Below are 20,707 nucleotides of genomic sequence, written 5' to 3' on the forward strand. Positions count from 1 at the left end.
AGAGAGAGAAAGAGAGAGAGAGAGAGAGAGAGAGAGAGAGAGAGGGAGAGAGAGAGAGAGTCATCCATTACAGTAGGTGGAACTATGGTCATGAGTACCCAAATATAGGAACGTTCCCATTTTTGGGAACGGAGTTCCCAAATATGGGAACGGGCGTTCCCATTTATGGGAACGGAAGGTAATTTTTCGGCCGTTCGCCCACTAAAACTCATTAGTTCATCACGTTTCAAAAAAGTGCACGCTAATTTAAGTATCTACTAAGTCACCATAAAATTATCTGTAATCTGACCGTTGCACAAGGAAATTGACCGTCGAATGATATTTTTAATGATTTTTTGAAGTGACGGAATGGTGAAAACATGGGTTATACTACATTTAACTTGCAATTTTAAGGAAAATGAAGCGTTTTTTACATTTTGAGGTCAAGTATAATAATTTTCGCCTGGTTATGAAGTTTCATACTAGCGACACCAGATGCTGACATATGCAAGCGAACACGCGGACAGTCCGGGGGTAATATTGGTGACATTTGGTGTCGGGGCGCACGACCGCATGGAACGTCAGTGATTTTACCGAACTACTGTTGTAAACTCAGTTTCAGTGGTTAAAAATTATTCAGCTGTATTTTATCATCCCAGAAAGACATATTTTATTTGGATGCTAGCTGTTTAGAGTTGTTTTATAAGGAGCGTCATGAGCGTGGTTTTTGTCTTCCGTGTTTCTAAGCGTGATCGTTTTGGGGGAATTTCTCTTATATAGGTCGCTCTGTGTGGCTTATTTATAATTTTTATGCTGATTTCGATCATTCTTCGTGCCCATCCTACCAGGCCTTTTGCCACTTACACTCATCAAGAAAGGAAAAAACTAGATTTTCATTGGGACGAGGTGTTTTGAGGGTGGAACATATTCAGCGTTCCCATTTTTGGATACTTCCTTGTGCTCGTCAACTATCGGTGATAAACAGACAGGTGCTTGACATGTCTCCACCCTCGGCGCGGACGGTGGATATAGGTATGGAAGACCTTGTTGAACATCGCTGAGCGTTGTGAATTACGTAATCCTGCAGAGGGGGCGTGCCCGCTGCGAGATCGACGGGAATAAAAGCGCAGAAGACCGGGCGAAACATGCGACGGTCTTGCCGGAAAGGTCATCTGATGATTGTTGCGTTAACAATAATTTGCGGCGTTGGACGTGATGCTTGTTAATGAAAAGAGCCCCTGAAAGGCGTCGGTGAAATCGTTCCCAATTTTGGGTACGCCGTTCCCATAATAAGGAACGCTTGCAGCGCCAGTGTACGAGAGCGTTCCCAAATTTGGGCTCGCGGCCCGGATGATGGACTGCTCTAGAAATAGGGGAACGATTTGAAACTACGATGGGCCTTACAATATCAAACTCTTTCCCAACAATATTGAGACAAATATCAGGCGGTTCACGATCGTTTTATATTTTTTGGACGTCATTTAACGGTTCTTTTTCTTGTTTTAAATAATGCCTACATGGCGTTCCCATATTTGGGTTTATCGTTCCCAAACATGGGAACGAAAATGCGTTCCCGAAAATGGGTACGCTTGACCATAGTTCCGCCTACTGATTAGAACCATAGCTATTTTAAACGCAGTAATGGGCTCATCGGGAATGGGTTCATCGTCGTTATTTTCATTCTCCAAACCACACACAGGCGTCCGTAGCCATGCATTCCGTGCAGAGTGACTAAAGATGCATTTCTTCGCTAGCTTTTGGGTTTACCAAGAAAACATAATCTGCATAGTCATTGGCAGAGTAAACAGCGTGTCCAAGCTCACTTGTTACCGTTCACGGCACATTTGCATCGATATTGGGTAACAGTCCGCTCCCGGGGTATACATATATTCTTAGAATGCGTAAGAGACCAGCACTTAATGACGCACTGACTGCTGACACGCAATGCGTTACTGCGCGTTCGTTTACCATTACCTGAGCAAAAGCCACTTAAACTTGAATAAGTACCGGAGCATGATAAAGAAAACTTTGCAGCTACATTTATTTCTACTTGAAATCACGTTCAACACATAAGTTTAATGCTAGCAATCCTGAAACACCTTTCGTCTGTTGAAACGCTTACCAACCACAGCTCACCTGTCGGATTACTTATCATCAAGGGCCTAACTGCCATATATGAGGATTTTTGACGCATCTTTCTCCAAGCACGCATGAGCTTCATCTCTTCCCGCACAAGCAGCGAATATTAGTGCCAAAAACCACCTACACCCTATCCATTCATCCTAACGAAAATTATTAACCCCCCAGTAGGCACTTTTAACCCCTCTGAGTACCACAACATTCACGGTCTACCGGAGCATAATACACGGATCCTGGACCCATCCGGGCCCGTATTTACAGACCGTAGCCCGCTCGTCAGCGATTCGGTGAATAGCGCCGCACAATGGGTCTCGGAGCAGCGCCAGAGGAAATACTCGGACGCATCATTGATTGCGGCCCGGCGACGTATGCTGCCGACAGCTCCTCCCTATCTGTCTGTGTGTATGTCTGTCTGTATGTATGCTTATCTGTGTGTCTGTGTGTCTGTCGGTCTGTGTGCCTGTCTGTATGTCACCTGTCTGTGTTTCTGTCCATTTACATTTTTGTTTGTCTGTCCCTATCCCTTATTATGCTCCTCCCCACATTATCTCTCTCCCTCTCTCCCTCTCTCTCTTTTCTCTCTCTCTCTCTCTCTCTCTCTCTCTCTCTCTCTCTCTCTCTCTCTCTCTCTCTCTCTCTCTCTCTCTCTCTCTCTCTCTCTCTCTCTCTCTCTCTCTCTTTTGGCTCATAACTTACTTTTGCTTCTGTCTTATCCTTGTTGGTTTTTGCTTCTGTCTTATCTCTCCTTATTTCCATTTATGTATCTTCCTCTTCCTGTCCTTTTCTCTCTCCATTCCACCGTTATCGGTCACCACACATTTGCGCTCAATCTCCTCCTTCTCATTCCGCCCAACACTATTATTCCCATTTTCCATTCAGCTACGAACAGATACTCCCGCAGTCCCCAGCTCATCACTGATGAAAATTGGAAAAGCGAAATGCACAAACCATAGATGTGGGTCTATTGTGTATAGTGGCTCGCATCGTTGTGTTATTTGGGAGGATTATTGTACGGGGACCCGCAGTTGCTACTGTACACGAACCCTAAGTCTAACCGTCTGTCCTGTCCAGTAACAAGTGATAACATTGATATCGACTGCCCGTCCATGTACAAGAGCAGCTGAGGTTTTCTGCGCGTGCCCTCTGACAGCTTATCATTGTTCCCTGTGAGGGTGCTGGGACAATATACTCAGGGTCGCTGTACAGTAGCAACTGCGGGTCCCCGTACTGCTGACAGAGGTAATAGAATGTCAAATTAATCTGAATTATGAATTAGGATGCTTGTAATTTGTTGAATATTTGAAGCGATGTATACCAACATCAGTAATAGCTTAACAATGTCCGACTGAATATTGTTGATGCCTTGCTCATATTTGGTTGTTAGATACTGATAGATCCCGCATCAAGCATCCCGTTGTTGAGTGCTAATGTAATGCTTCATTTCCAACGCATTTGCGACGCACCCTGAATTCTAGAAGAACATCGTCCTAGTCCCATCTGTGCGGTGTAATGCTACCGAAGACAAAAAAAGCAGACACTCGACCTTTTCTCTAGCGAACCGTCCATAAAGCAACATTAAAAATACAACAGTGCATGTGTTATGTGAGGTTCTTATGCAACACATTCTGTAAACCAAGCTAGCCTCTTGCCTCTTATGTAAGCCTCTTGTACTGATTATTTGTCCCCAGTGACCTTTTCTGTCACGTCCGATGTCGTGTTGCTACAAGGTGCTGAAAATAACATAATATTCTCCGGGTGCTTGGAGACTCAATCAGAGCACAGCTCAAGTATGGTCGGATGTATGGAGATGTAGGATAGGTCATGTCTATGTCACAATTGGTCCCCAACGAATACCGGATGGTCAAGAATAGAGCTATTTGGATGTGCTGAGCCCTGTTCGGGCAGCGCATCCTATTGCAAAATTTTGCACCACGCATGCGCAGTTGGGGTCTCTCGGGTGCCAAGCTCCGCCCTTCGGCGTATGACGTCACACGTGTGACGTAGGCTCGCGCAAAATCTTTCAGTTTTGCGCAAGAAGAAAATAGTAGCTGCAGGAGGCGAAAGTGGCGCGGATTAAAGTTTACCCTCATATATTTCTTATTGTAAGTGGTTAGTATAGTGTTATTTTGGTATCACTATCTTTCTTTTCAGTGGCACATTGCTATTAACCACATTTGAACGCATTTTACTCAGTAATTGAACGAAACACACCAGTCCATCCGCGCCACGGTTCGCCGCGTGTCGCGTGGCCCTCGGCTTTGCGGGCCGGCGGAGAGGGGGCGGAGCATGGGCGGAGCCAGGCGGCTGACATCATCGCATGTGTGACTTCACAATCAGCAAAATATTTTGCGCGGACCCGAACAGGGCTCCGATTCAATCAGAAGCCTGGTGAATGCACTGATTTGGAGGTGGCTCTTCTGTAAAGCCATGAGGATTTTTAAACCTACCATGTGTGTATCAAATGTAAATTATTTGTTTTAGGATAATTGATAGTTTTAATTCCGTTTTTTTCCGTTTTGACAGACGAAATTACAGTTTAATTAGCACAAGAGGTGGGACGAATAGAATTACGATATAGTTATGCACCTCATAATCTGAGTAAGAATGCCACCCGCCAGCCTCGACTATTTCAGAGATAAAATGACATTTTCAGGCTGATCTGTCAGAGGACTCGCTTTCGTTTCATCTTGTATTATTCTGATACTTAAGTGTCGGCGGATTTGCATAAAACCGGCCGCGGGGGAAGCTGAGCTCCTGAATTCCTTGAAGTGCCTCTCCTGTTTCTCGATTTGGACGCCGTCTCTGGAGAGGCTACGGTCCTCGAGATGTTTTGTTAGTCTGAAGCAATCTACAATTAGCTAATATATCGGGTACCGGAGCTAAAACACGATGTGATTCTCATCCCCTCTCGATGGTTTTGATTTTATTAACGGCGATGCCTCGGGAAAAGTTTAGCTGCATAAGTTTTGAATGTTAAGCGAATGAAATAGTGATGGCACTAGGGACAATCACCGTTGATTCTTTTTACAAAGGTTTTCAAAACAGTATAACAAAATCCCTTCTCTCCTTCACAATAGATGCGAGCGTTGCATCCGGTTCCACTGAAGAGCACGTGTTTAACACATCCATCAACCAGCCCCAGCAAACCCGGCCATGTCTTCCCTAAATCTACCGCCTCCCCGGGTGTTCAAAGAGTTTTCTGAGGCATTTTGTCATGATTGAATGTCGGCATGCCGTGTGAGATATGCAGCCTAAGTCCCTTCTCGCTGGCTTTACGACTCCTAAGCATAGCTGAGAAAGAGGGAGCGATAGGGGGAGGCGAGGGGAGGGGCGGCTGGGTGGGAGGTAACCTCTATGACACAGACGTGTGGTCGTAGTGGCGTCGGCGGTGGTGCCGTCTCGGCCTCTTGGCCTGGGTCAGAACGGTGCCTCTAGTGGTATCTGGTCTTTGTTAGGACCGAAAAAAAACAGAATGTGGGCGCGGCTGGATAGGAAAATAAAAAACGATGAAGCGTGACGTTCAATCTACGAATAAAATGATGTGGTTGACAAAACGTAGAGGCTTTGGGGAATAAGTCACACGACTAGGGAATGAGAATGTCTTTTTATGTTACTGAGAACTGAGAAGAGTTGGTGTTGGTGCAACTGTCTAATATTTTGGTGTGACTGAACACAACGTTGCTGATTGATGGCAACCACAATGCAACAGGAATGCAGTCAAAAGTGTGGATTACTCATATAACTGTCCATGCTATTTTGTGCATTTTTCTATGAAATATCTCAGTACACACATGGATGACGCAGTCTTCAAAGTCTTTCGTACCATTCCAGAAAAGCACGCACCTCTGAAAGGACTATTTTATTTTTATCATTCATAGCTTTGATAGCTTTCAAACGCATCCACCGGCAGTTTCTTCTCTCTCAACATGTCAGTGTCCAGGCATCATCTTCACATTGCTGTTTGACAGGCATCATCGTACTAGCTCCGCACCCGTGGCCTCTGACGTTCTATTCTGACGTCCGTTTCCAAGAACCCATCGTCAATGCAAGCCCAAAGAGTGAACGTAAACCCGAAAATCTGCTGGCAGAAAGCTCCCGGATTTTCAATATCCTGTTCCCGATTGGTTTCACTTGATGCCGTAATATCAGGCGACTTTAGCAATACGGAGCCACAGTAGCTGGTTCAAATTTATGCAGAGGGAGCATATTTGGCGCCGATTTTCTATCTAGCAAGGCAATATCTTGAATTGGTGCTGTTAAAAGCTCCTTTGAATATCATATGTATTCATATGATTTGCGATTATAAAGGGAATATTAGTTTTCTTGCATGAATCATTTCGCGTATAATTGATGCCTTTTCTTTTTGGGCTGTCTTACAGTAAGTTGGCCGTATTGCACCCGCTTCCCACATAAACTCAGTCGTATGCCCTCTTACATGCCACTCATTTTCACGTTAACACAACACCCATTTTAGACCATAACTTAGCACGTCCGTTTTCGGCAGGTACTCGGCAATAATGCACCCGCTGAAGCCGCGTATGAGTCGCAGCTGGACCCTGCTCGTCACAATCATCATCTGGGTGATGTCGGCGGTACTTGCGGCGCCAAACTACCTGGTAAGGGTGGTACCCGATTGGTGTAGGGGTATTCAGGGTAGGATCTGCTTGGTACAGGGTGGTACTTACCGAACTACTTGGTAAGGATAGTGTCTGCCTGGCATGAGGGTAGTATTTATTCTTGCCAGGGAAAGTGTCTACCGAACTTCCTGAGGGTAAGATATGGGTAATGGGTTTTGGGAAGGGCTGGGATAGTAAGGAGGCGGGCATTGATAGGAGAGAGGCGAGGTATATTGGTATAGGGCTGGGTTAGTTGGAAGTCGTCGTCGGGTGTTATTGCCATTAGAGTGAAGAGTGAGGAGAAAGGGTAAAAGAAGGTTAAAAATGGAGTGGTTTGGGGATAGCGTTGTGAGGGACCGCTTGTCGTGTTGACGCTCAAGTGAGAATGTAAGGCGATACTTATGCTAAATCGCGAATGCACATGGTGAAGTCAGGAAAGGTTTGTAGTATATAAGCGTATGAAATAAAAGAATCTCGGAAGTATTTGATCGGAGCGGCTGACGGAGTACGCAAAGAGGCTCAATACTTCTTGTACCTAACATTAAAATGGATCGTTCTCAACTTCCGGCCAGACAAGATGAGATTTGTGACGGTAAAGCCCCGGCCTCGTTCCTAGACTAAGAATGCACTACAATGAGCTCGTTACAGGCCTAATGTCCGAACTTTGGATAAACGGTCGTTACTACCTGGTAATGGTCTCAAAATGAAAAGTTACCGCCGACAGTCTGACGAATAGCCTCTGCGGTGATCTCTGCAGACGTTCCAACGGGCTGCTGAGTTTTCAACAAAGCCTGAGAGTACCCAACTTCTTGAGTAAAACACAATGAGGCGTGACTCGCCGCTGTTTGCATTCTGACGTGGGCGAGCTACCAGGCTCAGATATGAGAACAGCTGCGGGCGATTTCGGTCTAAATTCAGCTCGTCAACGATCTCAGTCTGCTTAGCGTTGTCGCTGGGAGATGTGACGCCTCCGAAATCAGTTCCGAGAAATGCTGGACATAAAATGCGGCCTCCATGTCGAGACGAGCTGCTTCTGGGGTCGAACACTGCTGACGGGGACAACTGAGCGCGCCATCTGAATTGATGGAGACAAATTGGCCAGAACTGTCAATTTACGGTCAAACAATGGATTTATGTGTCGCTGGCGTTGGGTGCGGTCTTCCCTTCCTAATCAGGGGCTCAGCGTCTAGTCAATGTGTATGACCCCATTTCCGGTGATAATTTTGATCGCAGCCACAACTCTTGAAAACTGTTTTGATGGTTGAATTATTTAAGGGTAATCCCCAGAGGCGGTTTGATTTATTTTGGTGCCGTCTGATGCTGGCTGTCTCAGTTTGGCTGCTTATTGGACGCCTGATTGATAGCTGTCGTGCTGTACACGACAGCTTGTAAGTGCCAGCGCCCAACTGCGGTCGTATACCCCGAGTGTGACGCTGAATTGGCATGTTTATATCGATAAGCGCTCGCGCGTTTAAAAGAGCTGTCTGCAGTGGAATGATCTCCGTGCGGCTAGTGCTGATAGGATGAAAGGTGTAAGTCACTTGAATACGTAGGAATGAATGCTTGACAAAACATTATTTTTATTCATACATATTTCAGCAGTCTTGCAAAGATGTAGATACTGGCAAATGGAAACCAATGCTGTTTTTACCTCTACACTCACAAAGAATATATTTCATATGAGGCACATCCCCTTTACATTTTTACCTGTGTCTTGGAACTTCCCACCAGCTTAACTTCGCTAACCTATTCGGACAAGGAGCGAGGTGGGTTCTGCATTTGAATTGAAACAAACAAGGCTGTTTTGCGCGAAGGAGGCTGCGTCTTTAAGTTGCAGCGAGCCGTATGTCATACGGTGTAAGTTCTAACATTTCAGTCACACAAAATGTGACGAAATTATATTACCTCAAGGAAATTACACATTCAGAGAAAAGGCGAATACGAGCGGCGGAGAAGCGCAACAAAGCGAAAGTGGTGGATTAAAAACACATATTGCTGTGGGCTGTTTCTCAACGTTCGTAAAGCTGTTTACTTGCGACTGGAAGACATAAGTTACAATGTACATATGTAGTATGTACATTGTACATGTTGCTTTAGTTTGATATACGCTACATATGTTTAATTTCATTTGTGATGTTTTTTCAAGACATAGAGGATACATTTTTAAAAGAATTTTAGCATACTCACCCTCATCATATAAGGTGTACATGTATGTTGCACATTTCCTTCATTGATTCGTTTCTTTTTTATTACATAAAACTGCGATCCATTACTTCTTTGCACGAATTTATTTACCTGTTTACCTGAATCTGGATACCTACCAGTATAACGCCTTTTGGGGCGACTAACGGAGCGAGCGAGAGGGTGGGCCTTGCACGTGCGAATTTTCAAGGGGGTACCTCCAACTGACTTGTGCACGGCACCCTACTAACCGGTCTCTAGCGATGTGCCAAATTTGAGCACAATCGGCCCAGCCGTTCTCGAGATCTGGAAGCGGCACCCTGCACGTGCGCACGTGCAAAATGGGTCCCAACTGACTTGTGCACGGCACCCTACTAACTGGTCCCTAACCGTGTACCAAATTTGAGCGCCATCGGTCCAGCCGTTCTCGAGATCTGGAAACGACCCCTGCACGTGCGCACGTGCAGCAGCACCCCAACTCTGGCACATGGATATGCAGTGCCTAGTGGGTGCCTACCTACATGCCAACTTTCAGCGCAATCGGCCAAGTAGTTACCGAGATATTGCAACAATTACAAAACTGACACCTCTTCGTTTTGCACGTGGCACGTGCATAAGGGGTCACCCACATGCATCGGGAATAGTCCAATACTTGGTAGAAGGAATGAAGCTACCCTACAAAAATTACCGCATGTAAATCGGCCAAGTGGTTGCTGAGATATAAGCCTTGCAAAAGCGTCCGCACGGGCCGGCCGGCCGCTCATACTCAGAAATTTCCGTTAATCTAATGCCTGAAACAGACTCTTTCCGCAGTCAGGAAATCGCATGCGAGAGCCTATCAAAATACATGTAAGCACGCTCGCATCAATCGCACGCACCTCCCGGATGCGATTGATGCGGGAAGAATTATAATGTATTTGAATAGGCTCTCGCATGCGATTTCCTGAACGCGGAAAGAGTCTGTTTCAGCCTTTAGGAAAGACTACGCTCGCTTCGCTCGCTCCGTAATCACATTACCTGTTTACCTGCGCTCGATCACCTGTTAGCCTGCGCTCGGTTACCTATTTACCTGCGTGTGCCCACAGCTGAGCCAGACGTATACATTCGTATACAATGACGGCGACATACGAACTCTGTGCTATCTGACCTGGCCAGATGGCGAGACCATGGAGAGCACCCTCGAAGCCGTGTAAGTACGATATTAATTGTAGAGGTGGGCAGTGAGTAATGGTACTCTTAGGAGGTAAGCGAATAAGAGATGGAGAACAGGTAGTTGGGTAGGTGGACAGAGGATTTTGTGTAATGTGCTTTGTTATGCCACACCATGCTACAGCATGTATAAGAAGCGCTTGTGGAAGGTATTTCGGTTAGGAAACTGTTGTGTTATGCTGACCCCTGTGTATATGCAGGTACTATAGGTAGATGTTGTATTTTGTGCATGTGGCATTGTGTTTGCTTTCGTTTTGTTCAGTACTCAATCTCCAAAAGGAATTTTCAATGTGTTTAATGAGATGTGTCACAAAGAGCTACATCGCTTTTTTTGTTGCAGGCTTTTGGTTTATTTTACTGATGCTTGTATGTTTTAACTGCAGTACTTCTAAATTCAACGCTACTGCGTACTTTAGCTAACACTTTGTAGTGTCCTCCCACTTGCTTTCACAGGTCCTTAACAACAATATTCCGTTTCGGCTATATATTCTTGCAGACGACAGCTTCAATCCAATGTCAGACAGCGACTGCCCCGACGAGTTCCCAAAACACCCGACATCAGGGCGGTGTTTCACGGGACGCTGCTACCATGCTGCTATCAAATTGCGCGAGCTGACGTCACACTTGTGGTAGTGTTGGAGCAACGGGCCTGTTGATGTTTCCATGGAAACCCAATTTGACACGTGTAAAAGCAGCGTGCTGCTATCACCGGTGAAACAGGGCCCAGCTCGCAGACGCCACTCGAGAACATAAACACTCCAGGAAAGTCTTAACCGCGCCAGAAACGCAACGCTTAAAGTACTGTCAAACACTACACACTTGATGTGCAATAATAATGTTGTCGGCACTTACGCCTGCCATACAACACAATTTCCGCACATTTGCTATAGGTACGTGAGGTCATTAAGTGGCTCACGTGTCCATAACGCATGAGTAAATATGCCGGGTTATCAACAGGTAGTGATCATTACTCAAAGGTAATGCGAACCCGCGCTTGTCATTACTTACACAGGTGTTGTGTTGTTCGCCTACATCAACGATATTGACACACACTATTAACATTGACCTTTCACTTTCTAAAGTTTTCATACCATTTGCAATATGCACCAGTATAACGCCTTTTGGGGCGATTAACGGAGCGAGCGAGAGGGTGGGCCTTGCACGTGCGAAATTGCGAGGGGGTACCTCCAACTGACTTGTTCACGGCACCTTACTAACCGGTCTCTAGCGATGTGCCAAATTTGAGCACAATCGGCCCAGCCGTTCTCGAGATCTGGAAGCGGCACCCTGCACGTGCGCACGTGCAAAATGGGTCCCACCTGACTTTTGTACGGCACCCTACTAACTGGTCCCTAACCGTGTACCAAATTTAAGCGCAATCCGTCCAGCCGTTCTCGAGATCTGGAATCGACCCCTGCACGTGCGCACGTGCAGCAGCACCCCAACTCTGGCACATGGATATGCATTGCCTAATGGGTGCCTACCTACATGCCAACTTTCAGCGCAATCGGCCCAGTAGTTACCGAGATATTGCAACAATTACAAAAGTGACACCTCTTCGTTTTGCACGTGGCACGTGCATAGGGGGTCACCCACATGCATCGAGAATAGTCCAATACTTGGTAGAAGGAATGAAGCTACCCTACAAAAATTACCGCATGTAAATCGGTCAAGTGGTTCCTGAGATATAAGCGTCGCAGAATCGTGACCACGGCCGGCCGGCCGGCCGGCCGGCCGCTCATACTCAGAAATTTCCGTTATTCTACGTAAGACTCCGCTCGCTTCGCTCGCTCCGTAACAACACAAATATGACATGTTGTATGCTCGATAATATGTCAAATCATAGGTGAAGAAGCTCAATTCAAAAGGTACAACCAAAGTTACAAAAAGTCGAAAGTTAGATTGATGCGTAAATACGCAAATGCACACCTGGCACCTGCGCATTTGCCGTCAATGTTGGGTTATCGAGCGCGATTCCTGAGCGGAACTTTCGGCTGATGTTAAACCTAACCCGTAACATGTCAGAGTATCACGTTATACCCACGTGACGTGCATACATGCATGCATGACGTCATGGAAATAAATAATATCTTGACGTTCGTGACATGTTATGACAGTAGGACGTAACACTGCGTTGCGTATTTTTGTGAGCTATTGTAGCTTCGTGACGCTCAACAGTTTGTGCTTTTCTATTCAACCCGCCTGACTCAACGGATTAGCGACTTCACCACGAGTGGAAGATTAAACCACAAGGAGTTAGAGGGTTGTACATTTTATTTTCGTCGGCGGGGTTGGAATGACTTGAAATTGCTTCTTGTTGCTGGGCGGGCATTGTGAGATAGAGTGGGAGAGAGGCAGAGCGGCAGCAGACAGACAGACAGACAGACAGACAGAGAGAGAGAGAAAAAAAAATAGAGAGGGAGAGAGAGAAAGAGAGAGATATATGGGAGAGAGAGAGGGAGGGAGGAGGGAGCGAGAGAGAGAGAGAGAGAGAGAGAGAGAGAGAGAGAGAGAGAGAGAGAGAGAGAGAGAGAGAAAGAGAGAGAGAGAGAGAGAGAGAGAGAGAGAGAGAGAGAGAGAGAGAGAGAGAGAGAGAGAGAGAGAGAGAGAGAGAGAGAGAGAGAGAGAGAGAGAGAGAGAGACCAGCGGGACTGAACATCATCTTCAGAAACAGGAACACATATTGTTCTTGAAATCAAATCGTGTCACAAGGCACAAGCACGTCTTACCTTACAGTTGTGTCGTTATTGTATGCTTATCAATTTGAGCGTGTTATGCTCATTGAAGAAGGCACTGCTATTTCAAAAAGAAATAGGCGTTTACCTATCCCTTTGGGCGAGCCCCTGGATAGATACAGCCGTTGATGAACCATTTATAGCAACTTTTTATAACATGGATAGGATATGCAATGGATAGGATATTATTGGATAGTATCTATGTGGCTGCATATTTTCCATTTATGTCTGCATGTCCATTTGCTTCACCTAGCACTCTTCCGCGCAGGCAGTTACGGACATAACCATTATTGAACGGGACAGGGCTTATAATTGGCCGTCACTGGAAATATGGCCTAGGTCGGTCGTACTGCGTCTTTCTGTGCTATATTATTGCGTGAGTGCTGTCGCATTAGTTTATACAACCGGTAGTCGATATTTTAGGCCGCTTTATGCATGGGAGTTTGAATATTCGACAGATTTTTATTCTCAACTGTTTTGCATTTTGAAGGCTGAAATGAAGTATTACCAATAAAGTATTGCAAGGGTAATGTATTGGACTTTACCTTGCAGGATCGATGCTTGCTCAATCTATGCAACGTTTTTAAAACAAGCAAATACGAGTATATATGGCATAAAACGTATGCATGACCTATCATGCTAGCTATCTTTGTGTCGTTATGATGATGCTTGATAGTACAGGGTGTTTCACTAAAAGTGTCAAAAAGTAAATGCTTATTAAAGATATATAGAATATGCAAATCACGTGGCTGCGCACATGGCTTTGTTGCAAATTTTTGGACATTTATTATTTATCCATTTAAGATATATTTTACACTCATACGGAGCGAGGGCAGGAGGCCAAAGTTACTAGTCATTTTTTCCTTATGCAGAACAGGAACAGTTATTTACACCGCAACAGGAGGGGTGAATTACACTTATGTACATTTGGTGCCATCAGAAACATTGAAACCGTATGCCGACTTTTCAGGAAACTTGTTACTCTCTCACCTCGCTACGTTCCAGATTATAAAAGTTTCAAAGGGCTTGTTGAGAGGTTTAAAAGGGTTCCTTCGATGCCGGTTCCAGTCCAAAAAATGCGGGGTTGCCCCCACCTCTCGGCGGAAACCGTTGAGAAGGTCAGGGTCTTTTTGAGGGCCTTTGAAGATAACAAGAAGCTAATTCCAACATCAGAAATAGCCAGGGCCTTACAAGTTATTCAATTCAACCACTGTAACGGCTGTAGCCACCAGGAACTGACTGGACCAGAAGCTCCTGGACCGAATAATCAGCTGCCTCGCCGCCCGCCCCTGGCCAGCGCGAAGCCTCGATCTGTCACCGCTAAGCCTCTGGTTTGGTCAGTGACTCAGTAGCTCTCGCAGAGCTGAGGAAGACTCAAGTCGCATCACTTCGGGAGCTGAAGAGCACAATTCAAGGCTTTGCCGACAGTCTGGACGCTGAAGATGAAAACGGGCTGTGAGGCACCTCCGGACACGTGCCGAAACGGTGCATCAAAAGAAGGGGCAGATGTGTGGAATAGGTTTGAGTGACGGTGATATCGTTTTTATATATTCAAATGTCCAACAATTGCGGATAAAATGATATGCAAATTTCCTTAGAAAACATTGTTATTATGTGCATTATGACCTTTTACTTTTTGACATTTTTAGTGAAACACCCTGTAGGTACTTTACTTGTGGTACATTCGTAGTATATCTAGGAATGGTTTTGCAATAACCTGTGAATTGTGAAAATCATCGAAGAGAGTGATTGTGCAACGTGCGCGCGCGCGTGCATGTGTGTGTGTGTGAGAGAGAGAGAGAGAGAGTTAGAAAGAGCGAGAGAGAGAGAGAGAGAGAGAGAGAGAGAGAGAGAGAGAGAGAGAGAGAGAGAGAGAGAGAGAGAGAGAGAGAGAGAGAGAGAGAGAGAGAGAGAGAGAGAGAGATAGAGCGAGAGAGAGAGGGAGGGAGAGAGAGAGGGCGAGGGAGAGTGAGTGAGGGAGAGAGAGAGAGAGGGGAGTGGCATCTGGTAGAAAACAAAATCACAATGAAAAACAATGAAGTTTTCACAATAATAAACCCAAGTCGGCATCTGGCCCATTTCTTTACCACACATGCATGTATTCGCCGCCGAAAGTCACCATTCCATTATTAGTTCGGGCCCATTGCCGGTTTGTTTTGGGGAAGTCAAGGTCAGGAACTGCCCACCGTTGTGTAAGCACTCGCTTTGCCTGAGCTATTTGTTGGTCCGTCATTGTTCATCTGTGCTGCTGCGTCTAATGTTGGTCCTCTAATCTGTGGGGGCATGATTTGGGCTAGATCCGTGAAAGTTAGGGACGTTCGACGCACTCGTGTCGAACCAGGCGAGAAATGCGGTCAAAAGATGTTTATTAGAGGAACAATTGGCAGCGATTGATGCTCGACTTTGTGGGACAATTTTGTTTTGATTTAACCCTCGCCCATGTCGGGGGGGGGGGTTGGTGCTACCCCCCTGAGGTTTTTCTTAGCTACACGCCGAACCGTTTCAGATAGCCTGCTCAAATTTTCAGTACCCTTTGGGGCATCCTTTGCGAACTTTTGGTAGTTTGTTTTTTGTCAAGGTCATGTCAGGTCACGGAGTTATGACGGCATAAAGGGAACAACCTCCGACCAGATTTACGCTAAATTGGAGATTGCTTCACATTGGTATAAATGCCGACTGACCTGACACACTGATGGATTGTTTTAGAAACACAACTAGCTGATTAGACATTGGCACAATGTCCGTTAACATTTTGAAGGTTACTTAAGGTCAAGGTAAGGTCAGTGACCTCGGTTGACCTGTAATGACTTCTTGCACTTGTATGCCTTTTCGGGGTATTTTGATGCCCTGAATTCGAATTTGCTATCCATTTCAGTCATCGTCGGTTGTTTCTTGTAGTTCATTTTGGGTCAGGGTCAGGTCAGTGACGTCACACGCCTGACGTGACCCAATGCACAAATGACCTTGTAGACTTCCGATACTCCCAACGCATCATTTTTAGAGTTATGACATCGAAATACACACCAAACGATAGAGAATTGATCAAGGATAACGATAGTGAAGGTTTCAAGTCGATATCTCTTACCGTTTTGCCGCAATAGGCGCGAAAATCTGAAATAGTTAGATTTTTCCGAAAATTTGACCTTTGACCGGTCATAAGTAGGTCAAATGTTGACCTAGGACCAAAAAATATACCACCAATCGCGAGATCTCGTTGAGAGCAATCCGTTGGTCTTTTCTGCTAAGCTCTACGACGCTCCGTTTTCAAACGCCAGGGGGGTCGCACCCCCCCCCCTGCATGGGCGAAGGTGGCAAAACACCGTTTACGGGCGAGGGTTAAGACCTTGTGTTGCTAGATACGCTTTAAAGCAATCAAAGCCATGTGTTCGATCATAAACACTTTTGAGTATATCATATTATGTTCTTGGGGATTCAAAGTAAAACCACCTGCAACATGCGCGGCATTGATGGAGTAGATAGATAGATAGATGTATTCGAACAAGATCCATTATAAAACAATGGCTTTTCACTAGTTCACGTAAGCGAATTAAAACATTGTGGACACGGCGAAACAGACATACCAGCTGGCAGCTACAATCACGCACATGATGAAGTCAGGTATACCCTACTGCGACTTAACAGCGCGTCTGACTGCAGAACGGAACCCGCACGTTCCGGGCTCCACACCGACACTGTTCAGTAGCCCTACTCCTCTGTAGCACAGCCGTCTCCTCCCTGCCTCAGTTCGGATAGTCGGGAGCGTGTACAGGCTGGCCTGCCTCGTGTTATGGCTGTGGCGCTGATCAGTCCGCAGACCAATAGTCGCCATGATGCTTTCAGGCTGCCCTGAAACTATAACCCGCTCGACCGCACACACAGTGTGATATATCACAAGCTGTTCAGCAGTGAGCCACTGCAGTTGTTCCAGGGACTGAGATACATGGTCATATCGCCTCTTGCCCGTCACTACTCGAACGCAGAAGTTGACAAGTTTTTGTACACGTCGAAGCTGCGTCATGCCACACGAACCATACACTGACAAACAATACCGTAACACGGAAAGGACAAGTGCCTCGACAATGGATTTCAGTGTAACTCTTGGGATCACGTGACGTGCATGAGTCAGAGCAATAAGAATGCCCGTGCACTTTCTAGTTACATTGTCGATGTGCGTTTCATAGTTGAGATGGCGGTCAACGTAAACACCCAGGTTCTTGGCGGCTCGCGACTCAGCAACAACAGTGCCACAAAAGTGAAGGGAGACTAAGGGCAGGTCGCGCAGCATCGCTGGTGTACCTAATACGACCATTTGTGTCTTAGCTGTGTTAAGCATCATGCCGTTAGCACAAAACCACTGATACATACGGTGTAAGGCGTTCTCCATACAGGCCACCATTCGCTGCACGTCACGTTTCTTTCCGCTGACCAACAGCTGTGTATCGTCTGCATACTGGACAATTGTTACATCATCTAAGACACTGAGGCTGAGGTCGTTGGCATACAACACACACAGAAATATTGAGCGATGTCAAGTTCAATATACTCGTAAATAGTTCAAATAGCTTCAAAGTTCTGCTTCACGTAGTAAAATACCTTTAGTTTAAGTATTTACGTGATAAACAAGCAAGGTATCCGTCGCACAACGCCATAATAAGTAAAGGCATCAAGAATAAGTTTGTTTTTATACGACGTTTATTGGTTAACTAACAAACATCGGCAGTTTTATTACACCACACAAGCATCTTTACGCAAAACAGGATAATGTAACAGCATAACAGATGTTCAAATACCTAACTGATATTTTTTCATGCAAAGCAAGTGTATCTATGAGCGAATGGGTGTTGTGTCACACTGGTAATTGCGGTACACATCCAGAGCACCGTTCGTTTACGTCAACCCGTGTAAATTTAGCGAAATTTTGAGCTAAATGCTGACGGCGGCGGCGCCATTTTCGCAATCTGTCAGTTGTGCGCCGGGGACCGCGGGGGCCGGCGGGGGAGTGTTGTGGCTGCAGTGCGCAGAGAGAGTTTGCCCATTCTTGTGACATCAGTGAGATAAAACAGTGCTGTGGTGTTTATCTATTTGGATAATAAGCTGAGTAATGAGTGAATAAGTGAATAATAAGTGAAATACTGCATTGTGGTCATCGTCTGATAACGCAATCAAGACCGAGTCGGAAATCTGAAGCGGAGCGACATTGGAGGAGCTGCTGGAAAATATCCAGCTTTGTCGAAGTGCTAAGGTGGGCTTGTAATTTTTCAACTGAACTGCTGTCGTGTTATCAAAATAATGGATGCACTTTCATGCTTTTCTAGGGTTAATTAGGTATAGGTATGCTAATATTTTGCCAGATAGGCAACAGAGAGCCGATGGCTAATTAAATGAACGGTAATTTAGGCACAATGAAGTAGTGCGTACAGATGACATATTTTTTATTTATCAATTACGGGCAGTTGACGGGAGACGGGCGGTGGCTGCGGCCTGTAGCGGCGCCCATGCGTTGTGAAATATCAGCTTATATACATCATAAGGTATATACGCTAATCTAACATTTATTTCCGTCAGATGTCATGTCGATCCTTAACAATAAACGACAAACAAACAAACGTGTTTGCAGCATGGGGTAGGCATTGAGCATCACAATGTTTCGTTGCATTTAGCTAAGGCTCGCGGCTGGCGACAACGTCCCGCCGTGTGTCGCTTGCGTTACAAATTTTGCGGGCCCAACATTATCTTACCAGAAAAAATCGTTATAATAACCGTCTTATTTGTGTAAATTTACCGCCATGAATTTGTGTACGATTACCACGCGAGTGTTCCTTTTGGTACTTTTTACCAAAAACACATATTTGTGCGTAAATGTAACGCGAGATCCGCGGTAAAGTTACACTGAAAGCGGTTCTCCTACACAATAGTGAAGCACTCCGAAGCTAGCAAAACACACATATAAGTGTTCTTTTACGCAGAAAACAGAGTAATTTTACACCAAAAAATTGTTCCTTTTGGTACTTTCAATTACACCGTTTTTCCGCTCAATATTTCTGTGTGTGAACATGTACATGACGCATGATAGCGCTCCGCCTTGAAAAACACCAATGTTATTTTCTCGTGAGCGCGACAGTACGTTCCGTCCTTTACCGGCACACAGCCTAACCTGCTGAGTGTGATCAGACAAATAACTGCTGAACCATTTCGTGTCAATGCCATACAGTGCAAGTTTTCGAAGTAAATTTTGATGTGGCACTACATCAAAACATTTGGACAAATCCAATAAGACCAAAATTGATATGTTGCCGTTTTCCATTGCGTGAAGAACCCTATCAGTTATTACGTGAAGCGCGGTTTCTGTAGACCGCTGCTTCCTGTAACCGTGTTGGGCATCAGCAAGAAGATGATTTTCTTCTAAGTACGTTGTTAATTGGGTCTGAACGGTGCGTTCTACGAGCTTCATAATAGCCGGAAGAATAGAAATGGGGCGTGTATCGGACGGCTTGGTTGTAACCTTTCCTTTAGGGATAGGTGTCACCAGCGCATGTTTCCACGCTCGTGGGACCACACCAGAGATCAAACTGAAGTTGACAACATCTAGTAACGCATGTCTTACGCCGTGGAAAAACTTCTGCAACATGCTCACACTAATGCCATCGTCTCCAGTTGAATTGGACGGTTTCATAGATAGAAGCACGGTATATAGCGTGTCTGCGTCCACCGTTTCCACACAAAAAGAGCATGTTGACACTCGCGGGAGCCGGGTAGGCACGTTTGCGGTCGGAGGTGGCACACTAGCAGCAGTGGTAGGCCCCACTGACACGTAATAGTCATTCAGTGCGTCAGCGGTTATGCTCGGTATCTCGCACTGCTGCTTTTTCGAGCCAATTACAGGTCGTAACACTCGCCACAGCCCACCGCGATCACCACGCGCGATCTCCCTCTCGTACCGCTCTCGACTCTCTCTACGCACAGCCGAGCGGCACTGGCGGTTCAGCTGCTTATACTCGGCGCGGCCGCCCGCGCTGAGGGCTGCTCGGCGGCGCCGCATCAGCTGCTGAGTTTCGGCCGTGACAGGGGGCGCAGTACATTGCCTGTCGCGTACACGCCTCAGCGGAGCCACGGTATCCAGCTGACCCACAAAGATCTGCTGAAATTGGCGCCACTTGTCGTCAGCTGTAGCAGAGCAGAAAACAGCGGTCCAGCTCGTCTCGTAGAGTTGAAGATTGAAAGCCGGAGCATCCACTCTCGCTAACGCGCGTCGGAGCACGTATGAGCCGGTAGTGCTTGCAGGTGGATACTCACGGGCCAACAACACTCTCGTAAAATCATGTGGTCCACCGTAGTGACATCGGGTGACGCCCACACGGCGCACAAGGTTTGGCCGGCTGGTAGCGATTAGGTCGAGGAGGCTGCCCGCCGGACGGTAGGTGGGCCGTTTTACATTGGCGATAAATATACCGTATGTGGCTAACAGTTCACTCAGCGAGTTGCCAGACCTTGTCTTGAGGAGACAGTTGTTAAAGTCACCAGTAATCACCAGTGTGGCACGTGGAAACCGTGTGTACATGAACTGAATCTGGCACTCCAAGTCCTCGAAATCTATAGACAGTTGGCGAACAGTCTTCGAGGGTACTCGGTAACCGGACGCTACTAGCACAGACCGGTTTTTACTGAGGTGTACTAATACCCACAAAATCTCTAAATTAGAATGAGTCACACCTGTTGATGGGGTCGATATCAACTCTGAGCACAGCGTGTCTCTCACCAATATGGCCACACCGCCCTTATTCTTGGGAAGGTTGGATTGATCTGGTCGATCACGCCTGTACAGTTTGTATCCGCTCACTGTGAGAAGTC

The 20,707-nt window shown here is 46.1% G+C and overlaps 1 protein-coding gene across 2 annotated transcripts in view; it reads left to right on the plus strand.

The window, feature by feature from the left end:
• The window catches only part of LOC122376367 (tachykinin-like peptides receptor 99D), a 55,460-nt gene that overhangs the window by 21,117 nt on the left and 13,636 nt on the right, over positions 1 to 20,707 (plus strand). For both annotated transcript variants that reach the window (XM_043356193.1, XM_043356194.1), the window contains exons 4-5: positions 6,623 to 6,734; positions 10,001 to 10,104. In XM_043356193.1, coding sequence (XP_043212128.1) covers positions 6,623 to 6,734; positions 10,001 to 10,104 — 216 coding nt within the window. The remainder of the gene's footprint in view (positions 1 to 6,622; positions 6,735 to 10,000; positions 10,105 to 20,707) is intronic.

Source organism: Amphibalanus amphitrite, unplaced genomic scaffold (genome assembly GCF_019059575.1).
Source record: "Amphibalanus amphitrite isolate SeventyFive unplaced genomic scaffold, NRLGWU_Aamphi_draft 002114F_arrow, whole genome shotgun sequence".
NCBI classification, from domain to species: Eukaryota; Metazoa; Arthropoda; class Thecostraca; order Balanomorpha; family Balanidae; genus Amphibalanus; species Amphibalanus amphitrite.